General features: G+C 57.9%; 1 protein-coding gene across 8 annotated transcripts; it reads right to left on the bottom strand.

Annotated features, from left to right (window-relative positions):
- Positions 1-2,587: 2,587 nt before the first annotated feature.
- On the bottom strand, positions 2,588-7,592 carry UPK3BL2 (uroplakin 3B like 2). Of its 8 annotated transcripts, none has more exons than XM_070484399.1 (6): positions 7,110-7,592; positions 5,208-5,315; positions 4,813-5,032; positions 4,199-4,275; positions 3,803-3,923; positions 2,588-2,874 (listed from the first exon to the last, which is right to left on the bottom strand). In XM_070484399.1, exons 1-6 carry the CDS (start codon positions 7,189-7,191, stop codon positions 2,766-2,768), a joined length of 717 nt encoding a protein of 238 aa, XP_070340500.1. In that variant the 5' UTR covers positions 7,192-7,592; the 3' UTR covers positions 2,588-2,765. The 8 variants fall into 8 exon arrangements, with proteins under 8 accessions (XP_070340500.1, XP_044603460.1, XP_044603459.1 ...); XM_044747525.2 differs by having other exon boundaries at positions 5,208-5,360; XM_044747524.2 differs by having other exon boundaries at positions 3,803-3,965; positions 5,208-5,360; positions 7,110-7,591.
- Between the last annotated feature and the right edge of the window lie 14,450 nt (positions 7,593-22,042).

Below are 22,042 nucleotides of genomic sequence, written 5' to 3' on the forward strand. Positions count from 1 at the left end.
CTCTCCAATCTGGAGGCCACGGGTCTGGGGAAGGGTCTGATTCCACAGGATGAGCACCAAGGCGCCTGTGCACCTCTATGATATTGTGATATAATAAGAAACATATATTTGGTCTTTGTTCTGGTTCCTGGCACAGAGCTCCTAAAACCCTTGGAATTCTCTGAGTGCTGGGGTGAGAGGAGCATCTTTTGTTATCGATGACGAGTTCCTTACAACCACACCTGAGTTCATGCTAATGAGGCGACTCTTGGTGGCCCCTAGATGCTCCAGGATGGGTGAGGGCTGGTCCCAGAGGAAAGACAATGTGATTAGAGGGTTGGAGCTTTCAGCCCCATCCCAAGCCCCCAGTGACCTCCAGGGAGGCGATTGGGACCGGAGACTGAACTCAGTCACCAGTGGCCAATGATTTAATCAATGATGCCTACATAATAGAACCTCCATACTGACCCTGGACTGCGGGGTTTGGAGAGCTTCTGGGCTGGAGAACAGGTGGAGGTGCTGGGAGGGTGGGGCCCCCCGCCCCCCCACCCAGGGCAATGCAGCGCCACGCCCCTCCCCCCGCCCTGCCTGTGCAGCTCTTCTCGCGGCTGTTCCTGACTTGTATCCTTTATCATAATCTGGTAATAGTAAGTAAATTGTTTTCCTGAGTTCTGTGAGCCATTCTAGCAAATCATCGAGCCTGAGGAGGGGGTCATGGGAATCCCTGATTTGTAGCCAAGTTGGACGGAAGTGTGGGTACCTTGGGCCCCCAATACTTGTGACTGGTGTCTGAAGCAGGGGTGGTCTTGTGGAACGGAGCCCTTTCCCTGTGGGGTCTGCACTGACACCAGGTGGTTAGTGTCAGAGTTGAATTAAAGGGCGGTACACCCAGTTGGAGAATTGGTTGGTGTGAGAGAAACCCACATGTTTGGGATCAGACATGCTGTGAGTACAAAGCAGATCCTAGGATCCTCTCAGTCTGCTTTTGGCCCTTCTCTGTCCTGCGCTGGGCCCAGGAGGCCAGGACGTGGACCACACCATCCAGACCCCTCTGCTGTCTTGCTTCTGGTGAGGTGTGGTCAGCCGAGGTGTTAGTATGTGATGCTGGAGGCAGGAGGGAGGCGCCGGGGTATTTATTCGCTCAGCTCCCTCCAGCGGCTGCGTCCCTCTACCCACAGCCCCTGTTCCTGCGGAGCAGACCCTCGCCTGTGGCTCCTGTTCACGGGCTCTGGAAGCTGAACTCCCTCTGGTCAGCCCTTTGGTACAGGAGTGCTTCTGGCCCTCCAGTGCCCTGGGCCACACTCTCCTGTTGCTTCCCTTAACACGCTGCCCACTCCTTTGTAAACACTCTCAGTCGCCTGCTGGACTGCCATCTGTTTCCTGCCATACAGGGCGACGGTTTGCAAAGTGCCTCAGAGTCACCCAGTTCAACACTTGCTTTTTACATAAGGGGAAACTGAGGCCCAGAGAGGGTAAGGGGTCTGTCTAGGGTCACCTAGCCTCAGGGTCAGAGCTGACAGCTGCCATGAGAGAGGCCGAGGCTTATGTAGGCGGACACTGGAGGTCTGTTTGCCGGCATCCCCTCCCTGCCCCTCGCAGCCCGGCTCCCCTGTGGTCCTGTGAGTATTTCCTCCACAGCGGGAGCAGGATGTGTCTGTACCAGATAATAAATCAATTAGGGCCATTTGCACCTCCCAGAGACAGGCACCTGGGACCCCACCAGCACCTTCCTTCCCTGACCCTCTGCCCCAGAAGGCGAGGCCCTCCACATGGACAGGGTGCCTCCTAGCCTCCCCGCATCCCTCACCCCACCCTCTGGCTGTCCCCAACCTGCCACCAGTCCCCAATTGCTTCCAGGCCTTGGCCCACGCTGCTGCTTCTGCCTGGGCACCCTTCCCACGTGCACCTGGCACAGGGCCGCCCCTTCTCCACACCACGCTGCCCAGGGATCTCCGCCAACGGCACTCCTTCCATCCTTGTGCATGGCGGTTCCCTCCCTTCCCCTCGCAGCGGTGGGCAACTTGAAGACAGACCTTGTCTGGGTCATCTCCAGCCCCTGGGGGCCCAGCCTGGAGGGGGGCTGATGCTGACAAATGCTGGGTGTCCAGAATTAGGTTTTGGGCCGAGTCTGCTCTGAACTGAACGCAGGCTTCTCCAAATGCAGCCTCTTCACGTGCACTTCCTGCTCCCAGGTCCAGAGTGAACACAGGAGTGTGTGGAGCTGTGAGGCTGCACCTCCTGTGCACCCAGGAGGAAGTGGAGGAAGAGAGGCAGTGGCTCTCAGCCCTCCAGCCAGGAGGTGAGGCCAGCAAGGAGGATGCTGGGCTGGGAGGGGGCAGCAAGCACCGGACTGCAGCCTCTGGTGAGCATGTCCACTTCCTTGGTCTAGCCTCACGACAGCCCAGGAGGGCCTGTGTGATCAACCTCGCCTTACGGATAGGGACAGTGAGGCCCGAAGAGAGCTTGCCCTGCCCCAGATGGCTCAGCTGGCCTGGACGCTGGGCCCCACCCCTAGTGCTGGATCCTCCTGAGCATCCCCCGCCCCCAGAGGAGCTGGGACAGGAGCGTGGGGAGTCTGCTCAGGTGTACAATGACACAGACATACAGGTGGGTGTTGGGGACATTTATTTCTGATGGGGACAGGCCCGAGCTTTGGGCCAAGGACACCCTCCCACCTCATTTGGAACCAATCTCTCCCAGGACTTCATCTGAAGCTGCAAGTCATGCCCCCAGCCCATGTTCTGCAGGCTGGACCAGCAGGGAGGCTGAAGGGCAGATGGGGATCCTCAGGAGCCCCCCACTGCTGGAGGGCTGAACATGTGGTGGGTGTTATATCTTCTCACACCCACTGGCTCCCCTGGGCCCGAAATAGGAGTGCTTTGGCAGGTGTCGTAGCTGCAGGGGGAGGGGAAGGAAAGACGGAGAGAGAAGGATAAAGGGGAAGGGTTGGGGGTGCTGATCCAACCCCCTCGGCTGTTGCCTAGAGCTTGGGGCTCTAAGTATAGGAGCACTGGGGAAACTGAGGCTCCACTGGCCAGACTGGCTTAACTAAAGGGAACCAGGCTATTTCTCTAAACCTCACAAATCCAGCTCACATCCCTGTTCTTTGTCATCACCCAGCTCCCAGGATGCCTCTGAAACATCATCTGCCGGTCTCCCCAGATTAAAACCCACCACTGGCGCCCTCTGGCCTTCAGGATACAGCCCATTTCCTCAGCTGGGAATTAAGTCCCCGGCCTTGCCTGGCTGCTGGCCACCCACCTGCCCCAGACACCTCCCCACTGTCCCCCACAAATCCTGGGACCAGGTTTCCCTTTCTCTCTGGCAGCCCTGGTGGACACTCCCTCTCCACCAGGCCCCAGCACCCACGCTCTGAACGAAGTCTCCAGACCAGGCCAGCGCTTGGATTAAAAGCAATTCGCCTCCACTTGGGTGTGTCCCACCTCCCTGTCTCCCACCTGGAGTGTCTGCGGCCCGCCCCCCCCGCTCGCAATCCCAGCTGTTGTCACCAGGGGGCGGCTGGCAGCCGCTCAGAAAGTGTGGCTGCCGTGGGCAGGCGGCGGGCAGAGATGGACAAGGGAGGGAGAGGGTAATGCACTCTCGCCCGCCTAGAGGTTCTGGAACCTCGGGGATCCCTGGCTCAGTAATTATTACCCTTGTCTGGCCTTCGAGGAAAACCCCTTGGGTATGGTTAGCAGGGGGGAGCCGAGGAGGGCGGGTCCAGGAGAAGATGGAGGGAGGAAGGGAGAAGGAGATAGAGGCGGTTCAGGGGAGGGACCCCACCCCTCCCAGGCCCTGGGCAATCTCGGCCCTGTCCTCTTACCAGGTGTAGACGAGCAGGGCGAGGAGGGCAGTGAGGACTAGGGCCAGCAGGATGGACAGGACGGCAGTGATGACCACGGTGCCAGCACTCTGAGGCCCTGGGGCAGCCTGGAGGGCCTGGGCTGAGGGCGTGGGGGGGCCCCACAGGCAGGGAGGAAAGAGATCTGATCTGACCTGAGATGGGGCACCTGGAACAGACTCCAGACCAGCCACCCCCACCCCCTCCCGCCCCCTGGCTGGGGGAGGGGCACCTGCAGACAGCAGGGTGGTAATGGCAAGTGACTGTTGGGGCCTGGCCCATCCTCCCTAGCCCCCCCTACCCCACCTCCCTCCTTGAGAGCCCCCCAGGCCCCTGGGCCCCCAGCCCTAGTGCCTGACCTGCTCATCTGGCCCCTACCTTGCTGCAGGCGGGTCTCACTAGACCACTGTGTCTCAGCCACGGGTCCCCTGTCACTCATCACTAGGAACTTCACCCTGAACAGGAAACCCAGCGTTCAGGGTGGGGGTTCCCCCATCCTGAAACCCTCTGGCCCCCGTGCCGGTCTGTCCCCCTGACTCCCAGGGCCCGGGGGTGGAGGAAGCGGGGACTGGGGCTTAAAAACACAGGCTTAGAGCCCCCCAGATTGGGCTCCAATTCCAGCAGTGACATTGCCCACCTGTGCGGCCTTGGGCGCATCCCTCACCCTCTCTGGGCCTCCAAGTCCTCATTTGGGAAAGGTGTGTGGGGAGTAATCAAGCCCTTAGTGAGGGGCAACAGGGCCAGGGCCAGCCCTGCCCCGGGGCACACACTGCCTGGATGGGGACACTCCAGGTGTGGGGTCCAGGGGCTTGAGCGGGGGGGGGGGGTCCTCTGCTCAGGAAAGAATTCATGGAGGCCTCACTGGCCCCTGCCCCCCTCCCCCCCACGCCGCCCCAGTGGCAGAACTAGAGCAGGGAGCCCAGGCCCCCAGCTGCTAGCTGTCCCCGACTGGGGTTTGGCACAGGCAGGAGCTGGGCCTGGCAGCGCCTCACCGGTAGGGGCCTGGGCCCGGCAGGGGGTGGTTGCAGCCCCTCGTCCTCGGGGAGCAGCGGGTGTCGTTGCCTACACGAAGGACCCGGAGCTGAGTGCTGGGCTGGCTGCCTGCGTACAGAGCCCGGTTGGCCATCAGCGTGAGGTAATAGCCCCTCTGGGGGAAGTCGGCAGGCACCGGGGTGTCCTCTGCGCTCCGTGGGGCAGTGAAGTTCTGGGTGGCTGAGGGTGGCACCGCGGGTCAGATGGCAGGGGCCACACGGGCAGGGCTCCCCCCATTCCGCCAGGCAGCAAACAGCCCTTCGGCCACAGCCCCAGGACACCTCCCCCATCTCCTCCCACCCCTGCTCCTCGCAGGCCCCTCCCCATTTCACAGGCCTGCCCCGGCAGCACCCACCGTTGCCGCGGGCCACCACCAGCCAGATGGCATCGAAGTCGGAGATGCTGGGGTGACTGAACTGGCCGCGCGGCTGCTCCAGGGTGAAGGTGGACTGGGTGACTGTCCCTGTCAGGGTGGCATTTGAGAGCTGGGGCACATAGCTGATGTGCTCTGGGGCAGAGGGGAGAGGGGCGCAGAGAGAAGAGGTTCAATGGGACAAACAAACCCCCACAGCCCAGTCTGAGCGGGGACCCACAGCCCTGTAAGCCCCAGTCTGAGGGAGGAGGCACAGCCCTGCCCTGGGAGCCCAGTCAGAGGGGGGAGACATGGTCCTGGGAGCCCCCATCTGAGGGGGGAGATGTGGTCCTGGAAGTGCCAGTCTGAGGAGGGAGGCACAGCCCTGCCCTGGGAGCCCCAGTCAGAGGGGGGAGACTTGGTCCTGGGAGCCCTAGTCTGAGGGGGGAGTTAGGGCTTCTCCTGGGAGCTCCGGCAGCCATTCATCAGGAGGGCCCCCTGGTTACCCTGTGCCCGTGGGACATGGGTGGGCAGCCTGAGTCCTGCCCCTGGCCCCTGCCTTGGTAGCCAACTAGGGGTGGGCACTGTGGGACGTCAAGGGGGTGGCTCATCCAGCCTGCCCCACCTGGGTCACTGGGGTCTCTGTGATGGGCGGGGCCGGGGCTGGGGGACAAATGGAGGCACTCCTCCCAGCTGCAGGCGCAGTTCTCCTGGGGAAGGGGTCTGAGGCCTTTTTGGGGTGAGAATCAATTTGGGGGAGCCTGAGCCGCAGGCCAGATTCTTGATGGAGCCCAGTGACCTCGAGCTCTGACTTTCTGGGCCTCAGTTTACCCACCTTTCAAGTCCCTCCAGCTCCACCCACATGGTCCAGTTTGGTTTGTTTGATGAAAAGAATGAATAACTTGTGTGGGGGGAGGTGATGCAAGAAGGTCCCCGCCAAGACCCCAGGCCTGGACATGGCCCACCCAGAGGGCGGCCACAACCTGGCTCAGAGCCTGGGACATCCTCTCCTCACCCAGGGCTCTGCCACCCCCCACCCCACCCCAAGGCACCTTCCCCTTCTGGAACCTGTCCTCCTCAGCCCCTCACAGCCTCACCTCGGGGGGGGGGGGGGGGGGGGGGGGCAGGGACAGGCGAGGACAAGAAGCCTGGGCCCCCAGGCAGGGGGACTCAGGACGGGCAACCGGCCTGGGGCCAGCCTTGCTGCTCTGAGAGCTCAGAACCCCCAGCTCCTCCTGGGCCCCCAGAGAGGAGTGCTCCTCTCTCCAGCCCCCAATACTAGAGGGCAGCAGAGACATGAGCTGGGCTCTCATGCAAGTCTCCAGAACGTTCTCCCCCTTTCTGTTCAGATCAATACGATTCATTTCCTCGTAACTCAGCTCAGCTCCAAAGATTCAGGGCTGGATCTCTCCTTTCTCAGAGCTTCTGGTTCTATCTCTGAGACACAGGGCACACTGCATACAGCAGGTACTTAATGTTTGCTTAACGAGGGAAAAGGAGTGGAGCGGCAGAGATGGGGGCGCTGCATCTAAACCCCTCAGTTTACGAGCCCCACCCATGGACGACACCTGCAATCTCCCTTTGGGGTAAGCATTGTCCTTGTCAACTTCTTTAAACCTCTCCTCAGGGACAGGCAGGAGGGAGCCATGGTGAGAGCTGGGGTGGGGGCTCTGGATGCATAGGGATGAGAACTCCAAAGAGAGCAAGGAAGCATTACCCACTCCTCCTCTTGGGGTGGGGGGCAGGTGTCTGTCTCATGACCTCTTTGCTGGGCTGTCTCCCCTCACCCACCCAGGACCCAGTCCCCAGACTTGGGGCTCGAGAGGTGGCTGGGGGAGGAGGGGTCTGTCCTCCTGAAGCCCGAGGCACAGTGGGCACCCCCGTCCTGCCCACACCCTCACTCACCCAGGCCCGCCCCGGGCTGGAGGCTGGTCAACAGCAGCAACAGTGGCATCAGCAGCCGAGACTGTCCCCCACTGAGCCCCATGGCCAGGCCAAGTGTCCAACTGTCTGTCCGTCCGAGGGTCTGTCTGCAGCATCCAGAGCCCCAGAGGCTCAGCCGTCTGTGCTGGGCTGGGGGAGGCTGCTTCTGGCACCTCCTGCCACCCCTCCCAAGTGCCCCCTCCTCCCAAACAACTGGTTGGACAGGTTTGGGGCAGAATCAGCTGGCTCCATGGATTTAGCATCGCCAGGGAGGGGTCTGAAGAGAACAATCAGTTGCTGCCTCACAGACAAGCCCGGACACCCCCACCCCGACTCCAGGAGGGCTGGTCAAGGAGGGGCCACCAGAGGAGGCAGCCCCGGGGACAGCCCTGCCATGCCTTGTGGAATCTCCTCATCTGGACAGTCCCCAGCCTGGCAACCAGGGCTCCCCACACGCCCTGTGTGGAAGGGAGTTGCCCTCATTCTCTAGATGAAGCATAGAGGGGGGATGGGGGCTTGTCCAAGATCACCGAGTGAGGCAGGGCAGAGCCCAGAATTGGAGGGTCACACCGAGGGCAAGTTTGGGGGCACTCCCTGCTGGGCTCTGCTGTGCCCCCTGCAGCCTGGCTCCGGGAGGGGGCTCCCCGAAATCACTCGCCCACACCTCCTTATCTAGGTGGCCTGCCCTCTCTCCTTCCTCCATCTCTCTGGCCACCACCAGGGCAGGGCGATCCCTCCTGGGACAGAAGGTTCCCCAAGGGGGCCCAAAGTGAGCGGGCAGAGCATGTACTGACCGCTTCTCAGCTGGATTGGCGGAGCAGCCACTCATGGGCTACCTGCTCTAAGCCCCCCGGCCCCCTCAGCCCAGCCTCTGCACCCGGCCGGAGTCCCCCTCCAAAAACTCGTCATGCCTGCTGTCATCTCTCCCAAAGACCCGACAGACTGTCATCCCCTGTGGTCTCCATTTCGAGGTGAAGAGGAGGCGTCCCCTAGGTGACATAACTTAGTCCACTGGGTGGATTCAGATATCCACCTTGACCCACTAGGACCAGGGCTGGAAGGAACCTGTGTAATGAGCAAAACAAGCCAGAAACCTCAAGTGCATTGAGGCAGGAAGAGGTTGGGAATCACAGGCCACCAGCTACTTAAAGCTCAGAGTCCTCCCAATCAGACTCATTCACTCCTTGCTGCTTCCTTCTTAAAGCCTCCCTTTAAGTGCTCCCTCACACCTCTGAGCCTTTGCATTTACTATTCCCCTGCCTGGAATCACTTCCTTCCCAAAAAGAAAACTCCTACTGCTACTTCAAAACCCAGTTCAGATATCAACTCCTCCGTGAAGTCTTCCTAGCCTGCTTCCCCAGTCCCCAGAAAGAATGAATCCCTTCTTTCTCAGTACTCCCACAGCACTTGGCACAGTCTGGTATCCTTCTTGCTGCTCTGTAACCGGTTGGCCATGCACCGTTCACCTTCTCTGGGCCCAGCCTGCACTGGGGCAGGTGGGAGTTGTCAGTGTTACAATTCCCAGGAACCCTGACTCATCATAGAGAAGAGCAGTGTGGTTGCCAGACCCTGGGAGGTGCTGCTGCTCATTGAGCATCTCCAGCCTGGTTTCAAAGTGTCACGTGACACAATAGGACCCAAGGTGAGAACAAAGCCCTTCCCCATTGCGACGTGTCACCGTCCTCTCCCGCACCACAGCACTCATCACCATCACAGCCACAGCCCGCGGCAAGCAACAGAGCATGGTGTGGAGAGAAGAGAGGCGTCATCTTTCTCTCTAACTTGGATTTAAGGACCCTTCAAGCCAAGGTTCTTGAGAGGGTTGTCTACACTAGGTGCCTACACTTGCTCGCCACCTACTCATCATGCTAGCCCTACCGCCGCCTGGTTTCCACCCCCACCCCCTCCCAGGGTCTCATCAAGGTCACCAACCGCTCTGTCTTAACAGAGGCCGGCAGACCCGGTCGCCCACCCTCGCTGAGCACCAGATACACTCACTGCCTCCTCGTCTCTCCGCTTTAACTAGCTCACTTACACTCTTGTTTCTCTTCTCGCCTCTCTGGCTGCTCTGTCTCATGCCCTTGAGGGCCTCTCTTCCGGTCCCTGAAATGCAGGGCTTTCTCTGGCCGCAGTGCTGGGCTTGCTTCTCATCCCCCGGGCCTGGCTTTCCCTCCGGGATCACATCCACTTCCACAGCTGCGGTTCCTGCCTTCCTGTCTTGCCCAGTCCTCTCGCCGTGTCCCCACCTGTCGACCAGACAGCTCCACCTGGTCCTCTCAAATCTTCTCATTCTCAACAGGACCAACGCAGAACTCCAGCCAGCTCCCCCCCTCCAGACCTGCACCCGCTCCTGCAGGCTCCCCAGGCTCAGCTGATGGGTCCCGCATGGACCCATCACCACGCGGTGAAACTGTGACTCCTTGTCAGCGACCCCTCTCCTCACAGCCCCCTAGCCGTCCTGGCTGCTCTGCCTCAAGGCCCCCCAAGTCCTTCCCCACCTTTCCCGCTGCCCCAGCCCGGGGTCAGTCCTCATCATCCCCTCACCTGCACGCTTCCAGAGGCTCCCTGGTTGGTCTCCCTTCAGTAAAGCAGCCATCCACATCATTCATTCATTCATTCATTCATTCAGTAAGTGTTGATGGCGTGCCTGCCATGTCTCAGGCCCCTGCTGGATGTGGGACCCCAGAAATGAACACAACTTTCCCGGACCTCTTGGAGTTCAGGGGTGAACCTATGGACAAGTCGGACGGATGGATGGACGGATGGAGGACAGAGACAGAGCCCAGATGTGGGAGTGGCTCCCTGGGGAAGAGAAGTCAGGGAAGGCTTCAAGGAGGAGAGGTTGCAGGGGAAGGAGACCCTGACACCCTCTCCCTACTCTCTTCTTCAGGAACATGGATAGGGCCATGGTGTCCCAGCCCCCTCCTTTGGGGAGTACTTTTTAAAAAATTTTCAAACAATTATAAATATTCTCTGGTTATTATAACGCATTTACACTCTATTTGATTGCCAGCCCATGTATGTTATTTTTCTTCCCCAAAATACTTAAGCTGTGCCAATTGTTCATTACAGTGAACTTCAAAAGAGGAAAATATTCCTACCGACACTATGTAATCACCTACTAGATTTTGTGTGACCAACTCTTTACTCGGACATGCTAGCACATAGTGTCAGACTTTTCAAGATTAAAATTACTGTATTTCACCAGTGATTGACTCGGCCCCAAGGAGATCGGGGGCCCAAACCAGGGCGAAGGCCCCAGGAAGGCCAATGAGGTCGGTGGGTCCCGCTACCCGGGGTGAGCTTCAGCGGAAGGCCATGGAGACGACCTCTTACTGGGCTCCGGCTGCTTCGCACCTCCACGCCTCGGCTCCGGCCAGGCCCTCATGACCTTGCAAGACCCAGGGAACTTTTGTCCTTCAGCCCTACCTATCCTGGGGGTCAGCACTACTAGAAATCATCCCCTGGTTGGCCTTGATGTCTCCCACTCAATGGTCCCCTAGCACCTAGCATCCCTTCCATCTTTTTGTTGTTGTTGTTGTTAAGGAGAAGGTCTTAAAGATGACCCACTCTTTTTTTTTTTTTTTAAAGATTGGCACCTAGGCTAACAACTGTTGCCAATCTTCCTTTTTTTTTTTTAAGGATTGGCACCTGGGCTAACAACTGTTGCCAATCTTTTTTTTCCTGCTTTATTTTCCAAACCTCCCCCCCACCGGTACATAGTTGTATATCTTAGTTGCAGGTCGTTCTAGTTGTGGGATGTGGGACGCCGCCTCAACATGGCTTGATGAGCGGTGCCATGTCCACGCCCAGGATCTGAATCCTGGGCCGCTGCAGCAGAACGCGCGAACTTAACCACTTGGCCACGGAGCCGGCCCGCCCCCCCCCACCACCCCATCTTATAATCATTGCAACTGAACGTATCATTATGTCGAGGGGCGGCCCTACCCACACCTGTGCTCTGCTCCAGCTGAAAGCTCAGCAGAGGCTGGTACTGGCCTCCGGACTCATGGGGGTGCAGGTGTGGGGGGTGGGGGGCTCCCATTGTCTCCCACAAGGCCCTCCACGAAGCAGGCATTTCAGCAAGCCGGTGATACTGCTGGGTTTCGGATGCACGTCATCCTGCCATCAGCATTCAGTTGTAGGACGTGGAGGCAGGCAGGCAGGATTCTAAGCAGACTCGTGGGCCTCTGAGAGAACATGACCAGCCCAGCCCCGGCGCAGGGTCGGACGTGAGAGGGGGCAGGAGTGGGTCTGAGCCCTGGAAAGGCTTTATTTCCCCAGCTTTTTATGATAGAAATGGTCCCACCTATAGAAAAGTTGAAAGTATGTAATACAATGAATGCCTGTATACATATACCTCCACCCAGATTCAGCAATTAACGTTTTGCTATATTTGCTCTCAATTATCTCTCTCCTACTATGTACGTATACGTTTACTGTGTATACATACTATGTTACTCTCTTTACATATCCACATATCTCTATATACATATGTGTAGGTATTATATATATGCTTACATATATTTTTATATTATACATAAATAAATATATATTCACTTTTTTCCCTCTGTCTACCTTTTGAAGGGCAGTTGAAAGCAGACATGACACCATGGGAAGAACTTGCTTCATCCTTTTGAAAGCACGTTCTTACTCATCGGCTCATCGTCTGCTCAGATGCCCAGAAGTGGGCAGGGCGGACATCCTCATCATGCAGATGAGAAAAACAGGCCCTGCCAGAGAGAGGAGCTTCTAACAGCCCCTCTGCGGTCAGTGCAGAGCTGGAAACCAACCCAGGTCTTCTGATACCCTGGCAGGACTCTCTCTTTACTCTTTGTCTGTGTTTTATTTGGGGCCTGAAGGAGTAAATGCTTAATTTTCCTTCTCGGTTTGTGGCACAGTTCATTACTGCTCTGCACAAGACCATTTTTATTTTTTATTTTTTCACTTCATGCTCATCTCCATCCCACTCCTGCCGCCTCCCCCAGGACCCCCCCCCCCCCGCCAGTGTGGAGTCTGTCTTGTACCAGTTACTGTGGCTGCTGTGACCATATTATGATCTTCCTCTGTGGTGCCCAGCACAGAGCTGCTAAGGGGCATCTTTTTGTTCCCTGAAACAACCCCAGAGTGATAAAGGTGAAATGGGTGTTTTATATTTTTCAGAACAAGCCCCTTTCAACCACACCTGAGTTTACCTTAGTGAGGTGATTTTTGGAAAGCCCCGAGATAGCAGGATGGGGCTGGTTGCCAAAGGAACGAGCCACGTGGTGGGAGGGTTGGAACTTTCAGCCCCTCCCTCCTACCTCCGGGGCGTGGAGAGGGGCTGGAGGTGGAATTAATCCCGGTGGCCCAGGGTTTAATCAATCATGCCTATGCAATGAAGTCTTCATAAAAACCCAAAATACCGAAAAAACTTAAAATACGGAAAAATCAGTTCTTTCCCTATGATTTGAAATGCCGTTTTTATCATACACCGCAGACGTAGGCAGTCCTCAGTGTCCGCTCTCAGCTTGATCTGGGACAAGCTCTTGTATGTCCACACCCACAGCCCACTCGGGGCACCTGCCTGCTCAGTTTGTGCCCCTGGGCGCAGGGCTGAGGGCTCCTTCTCAGACCCACAGGGCTCCGGAAGTCCCCCCCACCTGGGTCCTGCATTCATCCTGGGGCCGCTGCAGGTTGACAACAGAGGAGTCAGGCAGCAGACAAGCAAAGACTCAGCAGGCCCAGGAATGCCCCCTCCCGCAGTCCTGGACAGGGGCCTGGCCAGCAAGCGGGCGGCTGGCTCTCACTCGGGGACAAGTGGACGTCACCAGAAAGGAGCTCCCAGCAGTGCCACTGTGTGGGAGAAACGACGACAATAACAGGGGGACCAGGGCAGACCCAAGGCCAGAGACTCCCTCCACTCCCTGCCGTTTTGCTATCCCGGGTCAGCGCTGGGGCTTCGGCACAAGCTCAGGAGGTGAGAGAAGCCACACAAAGTGACCGGCACTGGACCCACAGCCTGAAGGAGCAGATGCCAGGAACCAGAGTTGCTGTGATACAGAAAACAAAGAACTCTGACGCGCCTTACTCCACAAGGGTCACGGAGACACTCGTGCCTGATGTGCACGTGTGTGTGTGTGTGTTGCGTGCAGGTCAGCTTCTGGACTTTGCTACTCGTTTCTTGGACCAATCTGTCTTTTCAGGCATCAGTATCTGACCATTTTAGTCTCTGTAACTTTACACCAGGCTTTCCTCCACCGCAGGATGAACCATCTCTCACAGTCGTGAGTTGCCGGTTGGCCACAGCATTACTTGCTGGATGCCTCTTTTCTCCCTTAAACTGTAGCTCCCTGAGGGCAGGGACGGGGTCTCTTTCGTTCCCCCACTGTGTCCCCAGGCCTGAGCCCAGGGTCTGGTGCAATAGTTGTACTCAATAATTATTTCACTGCTGATACGGATCCTCCTTGCTCTGTGTATCTGGCCAGGTGGCCCGTGGGTGCCATTTTGTTTTACAGCATCAGGCTGATAACCAGAATGTCGTGGCTTCTGGGCAGAGGCCAGTTTCTCTGCTGTGTCCTCTCTTCGTGGTCCAGACATCCCCAGGTCCAGTGAGGCGCAGTGCAAAGGGAGGGGGCCCAGGATGCCCAGAGGGGCTGGGCAGGGCGAGGGAGGTGGCCATGCCAAGCCCTGGGGAATATTCTGTTCCTAAGGACGTACCTTTGGAGTGACTCATGAGACAGGGTGGAGCTCCCACCCACCCTGTCATGCAGGGCAGCCAGCTAAAGGCTCCCAAAGGCCCACCCAGCCCTGTGTCACCAAACAAGGCCCTGGCTCCATGGTAACCATCACACTGCGTCATGAGGAGGCGCACGGGGGTAGCTCTGGGCGGCTCGGAGGGCCGCAAGGCTCTCTAGACCCTCCCCAGCCAGATCTGTGACCTGGGACTTTGAGCAGAGAGGGAATGTACAGGTGACCCAGTCCCTTCCCCCGCCACACCAGACCCTGACAGAGACCCACCTGTGCCAGTATTAAGGGGAAGAGACCCCACGGTTCACTGACCCTGCCCTGGCCCCAAATCTCTACCACACAGTGGTCCAGCCCCTTCCAGGTCTGTTTGAACATCCCTTATGCCAGGCAGCTCACCACCTCCCCAGTCTGGTTAAAGCATCATACACCTGGAATCATAAACTAGAAAGCTCTTTTAGTAGAGGAATGCCTCCTTTGAGTAAACTCTCACAATTTCGGGGCCAAGAGGCAGATACCACTGGCTGGTCACTGATCCACCTAAACCTGGGGCCACGTCCTTCCTGCTCCGGGCCTGTGTCCCCCTGCTGGACACCAGGTGGCTGGGGGTCAGCACACTGAGGGCTTTCTAGTTGTTACACCCAGTACAAGTGGCACACCGTTCACTGAGGGCCCACCATGTGCCGGGACTGCCGTGGGCACGGGCTGCGGGCAGAAGCTCTAGAGGAGATGTGGAGGGTGGCAAAGGGGGGGACTTCATCCATCCATTCCGCCAACAGGTCATCACGGCCCCTGCCCTGGGCCAGGCACCCTGCCAGGCTCTGGGTTACCTCAGGGAACAAAAGCCAAGTCTGACAAGCTGGTTGGGAGGGACAGACAGTAAATAAACACATACAGGCTTGATGGAAGGTCTGGTGGTGATAAGGCTTCAAGGAAACAAAAGCAGGGCTGAGAGGTGGCAGTTAGGGAAGATGGGGCTATTTCAGACAGGGAGATGGTGGAACCCTAACAAGGTGACATGAACTGAGCCTGAATGGCCCAGGAGAGGGAGAACCATGGGACCCCGAGAAAGTCCTCCACTGGCAGAAGCAGGCATGTGCCGAGGTCCCAGATCAGTTGTCTGTGCCGTGTAATAAATGCCCCCAGAGCTCTGAGATTAAACAACAGCCATTTTATCATCTCTCTTGGTCCCGTGGGTGGGCTGGGCTCAGCTGGGCAGTTCTTCTGCTCCCTAGGGTGTCAGCTGGATTTCCTCCTGTGGCTAAATCCAGCCGGGAGCTTGGCTTCACCCACATGTCTGCAGTGGCTGGAACAGCTGGGGGCTGGCTGGACCTCCCCTCTTCTCTTGTCCTCTCCCCTCCCCTCTCTCTTCCTTCTCCCCCACCTCTCTTGCTCTCTCTTTTTCTCTCCATGAGATTGCTCATCATTCACTGGTCCAGCCTAAGCTTCTTTTCATGGCAGTGAGAAGCCCAAGAGGGCAAAAATGGAAGCTGGCAGGTCTCTCAAGGGCTGAAAGTCACACAGCATCATTGCAGCCACATTCTATGGCCAGAGAAAGCCACAGGACGGCCCAGGATCAAGGAGGGGCGGAGACGCCACCGGAGGGAGCTGCAGCACCCACACAGGGCTGGGTGGAAATGCCGGTGCCCATAGGGCCAGAGGAGGGAGCATCTTGGTGGCGTTGGGTTTGCTGGGGTCAGTGTGGTTGGGGGATTAAATAGGGAGAAGAGAAGTTGTAGGAGATGAGGTCCTCGAGGGCAAGGGGCAGTGCAGATGCTGTGGGACTGTGCAGGTCATTATCTGGACTTTGGTTTTGACCCTGAGAGAGATGTGGGTCACTGCAGGGCTGGAGCAGAGGAAGGGTTTGGCCTGGCCCCCTCGGGCTGCTGTGGGGAGAGAGCAGACTGGAGCTGGGGGGTGCCATAACAAATGACCATAAACTAGGAGGCTTAGAGCTCCACAAGTTTATGCTGTCACGGTTCTTGCAAAATCAAGGTGTCACGGGGCCATGCTCCCTCCAAAGGCTCTGGGCTCTGGGAAGAATCTCCCTTTTCCTCTTCTCATTCCTATGGTTGCGTACATCCTTGGTGCTCCCTGGCCTCACCCCCATCTCTGCCTCCATCTTCACATGCTGTTCTATCTGTGTGTCTGTCTCTGTGGCCAGATTTCCCTGTTTTTATAGGGACATCAGTCCTGCTTGGTATAGGGCCCACTTAAACGCCTAATCCAGTACAATCTCATCTCAACGGCAAAGACCCGAGTTCCAAAGAAGGTCATACTCACAGGTTCTGCATAGACATGAATTTTGGGGGATGCTATTTAGCCCAACACCGGGGGCAAGGCTTTGCGGTGCCCTGTGAGGAGGCTGCTGCGGTGGTCCAGCGGGGAGACAAGCGTGGTGGCAGCGAGACCCTCTCTAAGGTCATTTTCCACCCCGGGCTGTGCAGAGGCCCGCCCTTGAGAGGAGGTGTTTCTGAAGCTCCGAAGCCCTCTGCACGGGAGCCTAAGTGGCTGGGGCCACCTGGCACTGGCTGCTGGCTGCAGTGATGCTGTCAGGGGCAGAGGGGGATCCTCTGTCTTATCAGACATCCCAGCACCCCCGTGCCAACCCTGGGAGCAGCTGGGAGGTGTTCATGGGAGACACTGTCCACCGAGGCCCTGCTGAGGCCACCTCCCTGCTCTGCCCTGGACCTGCCTCTCCTGTCACTCATCCCACCTGGGCCACTGAAGGCCTTCCCCAAACCCAGTCTGCCCCACCTCTCTTGGATCAGCTCCTCTGGGTGGCATCCAGGGCCTCCCACGCCTGGCCCCAGGCCACATCTCCTACCTCACCCTTTTGACCCCCAACTCCACACCCGCCTCATCCTGGCCAGCTAAGCCCATCAACAAACCCACTCTGATGTCTCATTCCCTACCTTCCTCCCCTCCATCCTCAACAAAGGCTTCCACTCAGATACCACCTCCTCCAGGAAGTCCTCCTTGTTCCCCCACTCTTCCAAGCTGGGCCAGATGCCTGCCCTGGGCTCTCACCACCGCCTTGTTGCCCCATCACAGGTCCCCTTCCTTTGCACTGTACTTTCTGTGCTGGGTTTTGTCTGCGCTCCCAGCTCTGCCTGGCAGAGGACCCCACACGGAAGAGGCCCCCAGAGACCTCTGCTGACCTGAGCCCACTCTCAGCCCCTCACCCCTCCTGCTCATCCCCCAGCCTGGCCCACCCCCTGCCCTGGGGGCTCTCCCACTGGCCCGGCCCATGGAGTCTCAGACCTGGACAGGCTCCAGGCACAGGGACTGGAGGGCAAAGCTGAGCCAGAGCTCCCAGGAAACAATCGTTAGGCCTGCGGGGCACCTGCACCGGGAGCAGAAGGAGGGGGCTGGAGACAGGGAGGGAGAGGCCAGGATGATTGATGGGAGGTTCCTCTCCGTCCCTCAGGGGAGACGTCAGGGAGAAGAATGGTTGTCAAAGGCAAGGCATTCCCCCCCACCCCGTGGATAACCAGCCCACATGGCGCACAGGGAGCGGTCGGCAGGAGCTCTGAGAGCTTCACATTTTACAGACAGGCTGAGGCCCGGGGAGACAGTCAGGGCCGCCCGGCGGGGCTCACAGCAGAGGAGGCGCCAAAGGGGCCCCCGGGCCCCTGTCTCACTCCCGGGGCTCTGAGGGAACATGACTCAGTCTGTGACAGTGGTGCACCTCTCAGCAAGTGGGACAATCCCTGGGGACGGGGACCAGATCTGAGCCCTCTGCATGGCCTGTGGGGTCTCTGGGCTGGTCCCTAGGCCTGTCGCCCAGCCCAGAAGTGGGTGCCCGGCAACTGCCCTCCCCCAGGGAGGGTGGGGCGGGCTGCAGAGTGCGCAGTGAGGTGTGACGAGGTCCCTCTGCTCCTGTTTCAGGCTGGTGCCTGCACCACCCATACGACAGGCCTGGCCTCTGTGGGCAGGGAGGGGAGGGGGCTCCAGGGGGCCCAGGAGGCAGCGGGCTTGGCTGTCAGGAGCCCACGGCCCAGCTGTGTGGCCAGGTGCTGAATGTGCCCTCTCTGTGCTCCAGCTTCCTCCTTGGACGTTGGCAAGGGGCTGAGCTCTGCAGAGGGTCCTTGTGTCCCCATCCTGGGGAGGGGGTGGGGGATCTGAGCTGACAGCTACGAGTGGTCAAAGTCACAGCTTGGTCTTCCTCTGAAATAACGAAAAATATCTCAAAAGAAAATTTAAAAACTCATGAGACCCTTCAACCACCTCCTCTCCCTGCCTCTCATGGCAGCCCTGTGCGATGACCATCACCGTCCTCATTGTGCAGACGTGAATGCTGAGGCTCGAGGTGGGGTACGACATGCCCCTGGCTGATCCCTAGAGAAGTCCGTGCTCACCCCAACACTGGCCCTGGGCCCTCGTAGAAGGCGGACAGTCACAAACGCCAGCGAGGCTCCGAAGAACTCCCGGCATTGAATGAAATGCTGTCATTAAGTGGTACTTGCAGACAGTCAGTCAGTGATCATAAACCAAGCTCAAGCCTGTCATGCTCCCGGGCGTGAGGGAGGGCTGCCATTCCTTCTGACGGCCCAGCCCTGCCACACCTGCCTTGTGTCTGGGACATTGCCTTCTTGTGCACGTGTTCCCAGAGCCAGCACTAGCCACATGACGTCTTTGTGAGAATCCCCAGAAGGCGTCCCTTCTCCGGGCAGACTCGGCCCCCTCACCCACACCCAGGCGCCCCAGTGCCCAGCCCACCTCCCACGGTAGCAGCCACAGTGGGTGACTTTCCAGCCTCCCGTGCAGCCAGGAAGCCCATCCATCACGCTCCCACACCTGACAAGGAAGCAGGTACCATGGCCAATCCATTCTGGCCAGGGCAGTGGCCACCATGCCCAGCTTCCAGAGGTGACAGGGCCAGAAGCTCCCACAGAGGGACCCTGGGAAAACAGTTTTGTTCCGCGCTCGGATTCCTAGGGTGATCTCCATGCCTGGCTGTCGGAGCCTCCAGGGGCTCCCCAATCTCCTCTAGAGTGTTCTTTCCCCACCTAACTCACTGAGGTTGGTTCCTGCTGTTTGCGGCTGAGCATACACTGGGCTGGGGGTCCTGAGTCCCTGGGGAGACTGAGCCTACTTGGCGGCTGTCCTGGGTGGTTGAAAGAGACTCCAATTTTACCAGACTGGACGCCAGAATGCAGTTCCACCCAATTAAAAATGATTAGGAAGTGATTCAGCCAAGTGACAGCAGCAGTGAGTGACAGAGCCCACAACAGGGGACATCAGGGCTTCTGTTTCCTTTCCCCCAAATTCCATGCAGTGAAACAAGCCAGTCACAAAGGACCACATAGCATGTGATTCCATTTCGATGAAGGGTCCAGAAAGTAGGTGAGTGCTTGCCCAGGAGTTGAGAGGAACTGAGCGACTGCTGGATGGGGACAGGGTTTCTCTTGGAGGTGTGAAAATGTTCTAAAGTTGATCATGGTGATGGTTGCACAACTCTGTGAATATAATAAAACCCCTTAAATTGAATGCTTTAAAGAGGTATATTGTATGGTATTCGAATTATATCTCAGTCAAGTTGATATTAGAAAAGGAGTGTGGAGATATATTTGCCTTTGATAAGGCATTCAGTCAATAAATATTTGAGGACTTACTGGGAGCTGGGCACTGTACTAGCTCTGGGGGCACCTGGTGACAACCGTCCCTGCCCTCCTGGAGTTTACAGTTTAGCCGGGGAGATGCAAAACTCACAATTTTAAATGTCTAATTACAAAATAGAAAATGTGCTGAGAAAGAAAAGAAGATGGTTCTAGGAGAGCTAGGGGTCAGGAGGGGCTTCCCTGAAGAAGCGACATTGGAGCTGAGGACTGATGCACAGGCAGGGGAGCGAAGCGAAGGAGTGTTCTACATTGAGGGAACAGCAAGGCAAAGGCCCTGCGGCCCGTGCAGTGGGAATCCAGGGAGCAAAGGATGGATCAGGGGGCCTCACAACTGAGATAATGAATCTGGATTCTGTCCTTGCAGCAGGAATTCTCTGAAAGCTGTGAGCAAGGGTGTGACACCATCAACTTTACAATCTGGTCCCTCCGGATGCTGGGAGGGGAATGGGGATGAAGAACGCTGGTGTGGGGAGACCAGCGAGGGGGCAGCTGCAGACATGCCAGTGAGAGACAAGGGTGGCTGGCCTGGGGTTGCAGGATGGTGGAGAGAAACAGACAGCTCAGAGATGCAGAGGAGAAAAGTGAAGCCAGCCGGTGAGAGGGAGGGGTGTGGCACGGGGGCACCTGCTGTCATCCCAATTCCTTTGATTTTTGGCCTGATGACTCACCTTTGAGTCATCCCCACAATCGCTGCTGTTTTTTCCTTTTTAACAATGAACTTGTTTTTAACCACCGGGCCATTTCGTTCCAGGTCGATGGATTTGGAGGCACTTCCCCAAATACAGCCGTGGAGAAAATTTGAAATGCCATTTAATGAAAGATTCTCCACAAGGTGGCTGTCACTGTGTGCTCTGCTCAAGGCTGTCACAAGCTGTCACGAGCTGGCCCGTGCAGGGCTGGGGTCCGGCTGATGACTCTCTCCAGCGTGACTCGGGCCCAGCGTGACACTGCCTGTGCTGGGCGATGACGGGTCCTGCTGCCCCTTCTCTGTGTGATTCTGTGACACCCCGCCATGCTTGCCAGCACAGCCCTGGGGCAGAACACCCACAGTCGGGCGGGCCCACAGGATGGCCTCCCACTGACCAGGTGGTTTCCATCTTTGTAAAAGATTAACCATTTTTTGAACCTTGGGATCTGCTTTGAAGAAAGCTGGGGTGATATGACCACATTCAGAAGATAAGGGCCTTCATTTTGCATTCACCCCCAGCCCCACATCAGAAACCCGGGCACGGCCTCTCCTTCTGACTTATCTCCCACATCGAAGAAGTCTCAATTTCTCCGGTCACTCCTGAGTATTTCTGGAATCCACCTCTTCCTCTCCAACCCCCTTCTTCTGCCCTGGTTCATGGCTGGTCCCATCTGCCTGGAAGACCAGGCCAGTCTCCCTCTCACTGGCATCTCAGCCCTCAGTCCCTCCTGCCACCCCCAGGCACCATCCGGGCTGCCGCAGGGCAAGACTATTCACATCTGGTCTCCCCAAGTCTCGCTCTCTCTTCCTCCGTCCTTCTGGACCCCTCTGCTTGACTAACTTCCATTTGCCTCTTAAGGCTCAGCTTGGAAATCTTCCCTAGGAAGGCCCTTGACCCTCAGGAGGCGTCGGGTGCCTCCCTGGCCCCTGGGCTACACTTCAGTCTTTGCCCAGCGTGTTGAGATGTCTGTTTAGAGCCTGACCCAATGGTCAAGCCCCCGACTGGATGAGAGCAGCTCCTCAGGCTCCGGAGGACCGTTCAGAAGCGATAGGCAGCCACATGCGTGCACAGGATGTCACTGGGGCTGTGCCAGGGAGCAGCACAGATTCTGGCACTAAGAACAAGCCACAAGAGGGCCCAGGGACACATAAAAGCCTGGGGCAACTTCTGGTCCTGGCTGATCCTTTGGCCCAGGGTGGGTTCATTCATGTTTTCACCCAGCAAATGCCAGTGGACCCCTCTTCCTCTTGTCATACCCATCCTGGGCAAGCCCCAGGCTGGGCATCCGGGCCTCGAGGGCCTTCCTGTGTGGTGTTGGAGCCAGGCCTGGACAGGACAGTATGAGACAGGCTCTACCAGGGGTAGTCAGTGAGAGTGGGGGGCACTTTTAACTCTCCTCAGATTCCAAGATGCCAAGAGGGACCTGGGCTCACAGTGGCAGAATTTCAAAAGTGGTACCCAAAGGGGCTGGCTCCCATGGCCAGATGTCATGCAGGACTGTGGGGGTCTGAGCTCCTGATTGCATTTGAGTCTGCTTGTGTCTGCACCTGGAGTAGGTCTTGTGGCTGGTGGCGGTGCAGGCAGGATGGCAGAGACCATCAGGGACTAGGGGGTTGACCGGTTTTGAAAGCAAAGACTCCCCCGGAGCGTTTGCCTGGGAGGTAGTCCTGCTAAATCCACCTTAGTGGCCGGCTTCCTGGCCAGCAGCACACGGGTGGGTTTCCCCGGCTCCCCTCTTCCAAAGTACAAGTCGGGATAGCAATCAAGGGGACAGCTCAGGGCAGCCCCGGGGGTGGTGGTGGGCCGGCTGGGCACAGCGAGCCCGGGCTGGGTCCACGCGCAAATGCTCCTCTCCCCATACCACGCGGCCACCGCT

Source organism: Equus asinus, chromosome 14 (genome assembly GCF_041296235.1).
Source record: "Equus asinus isolate D_3611 breed Donkey chromosome 14, EquAss-T2T_v2, whole genome shotgun sequence".
Lineage (NCBI taxonomy): Eukaryota > Metazoa > Chordata > Mammalia > Perissodactyla > Equidae > Equus > Equus asinus.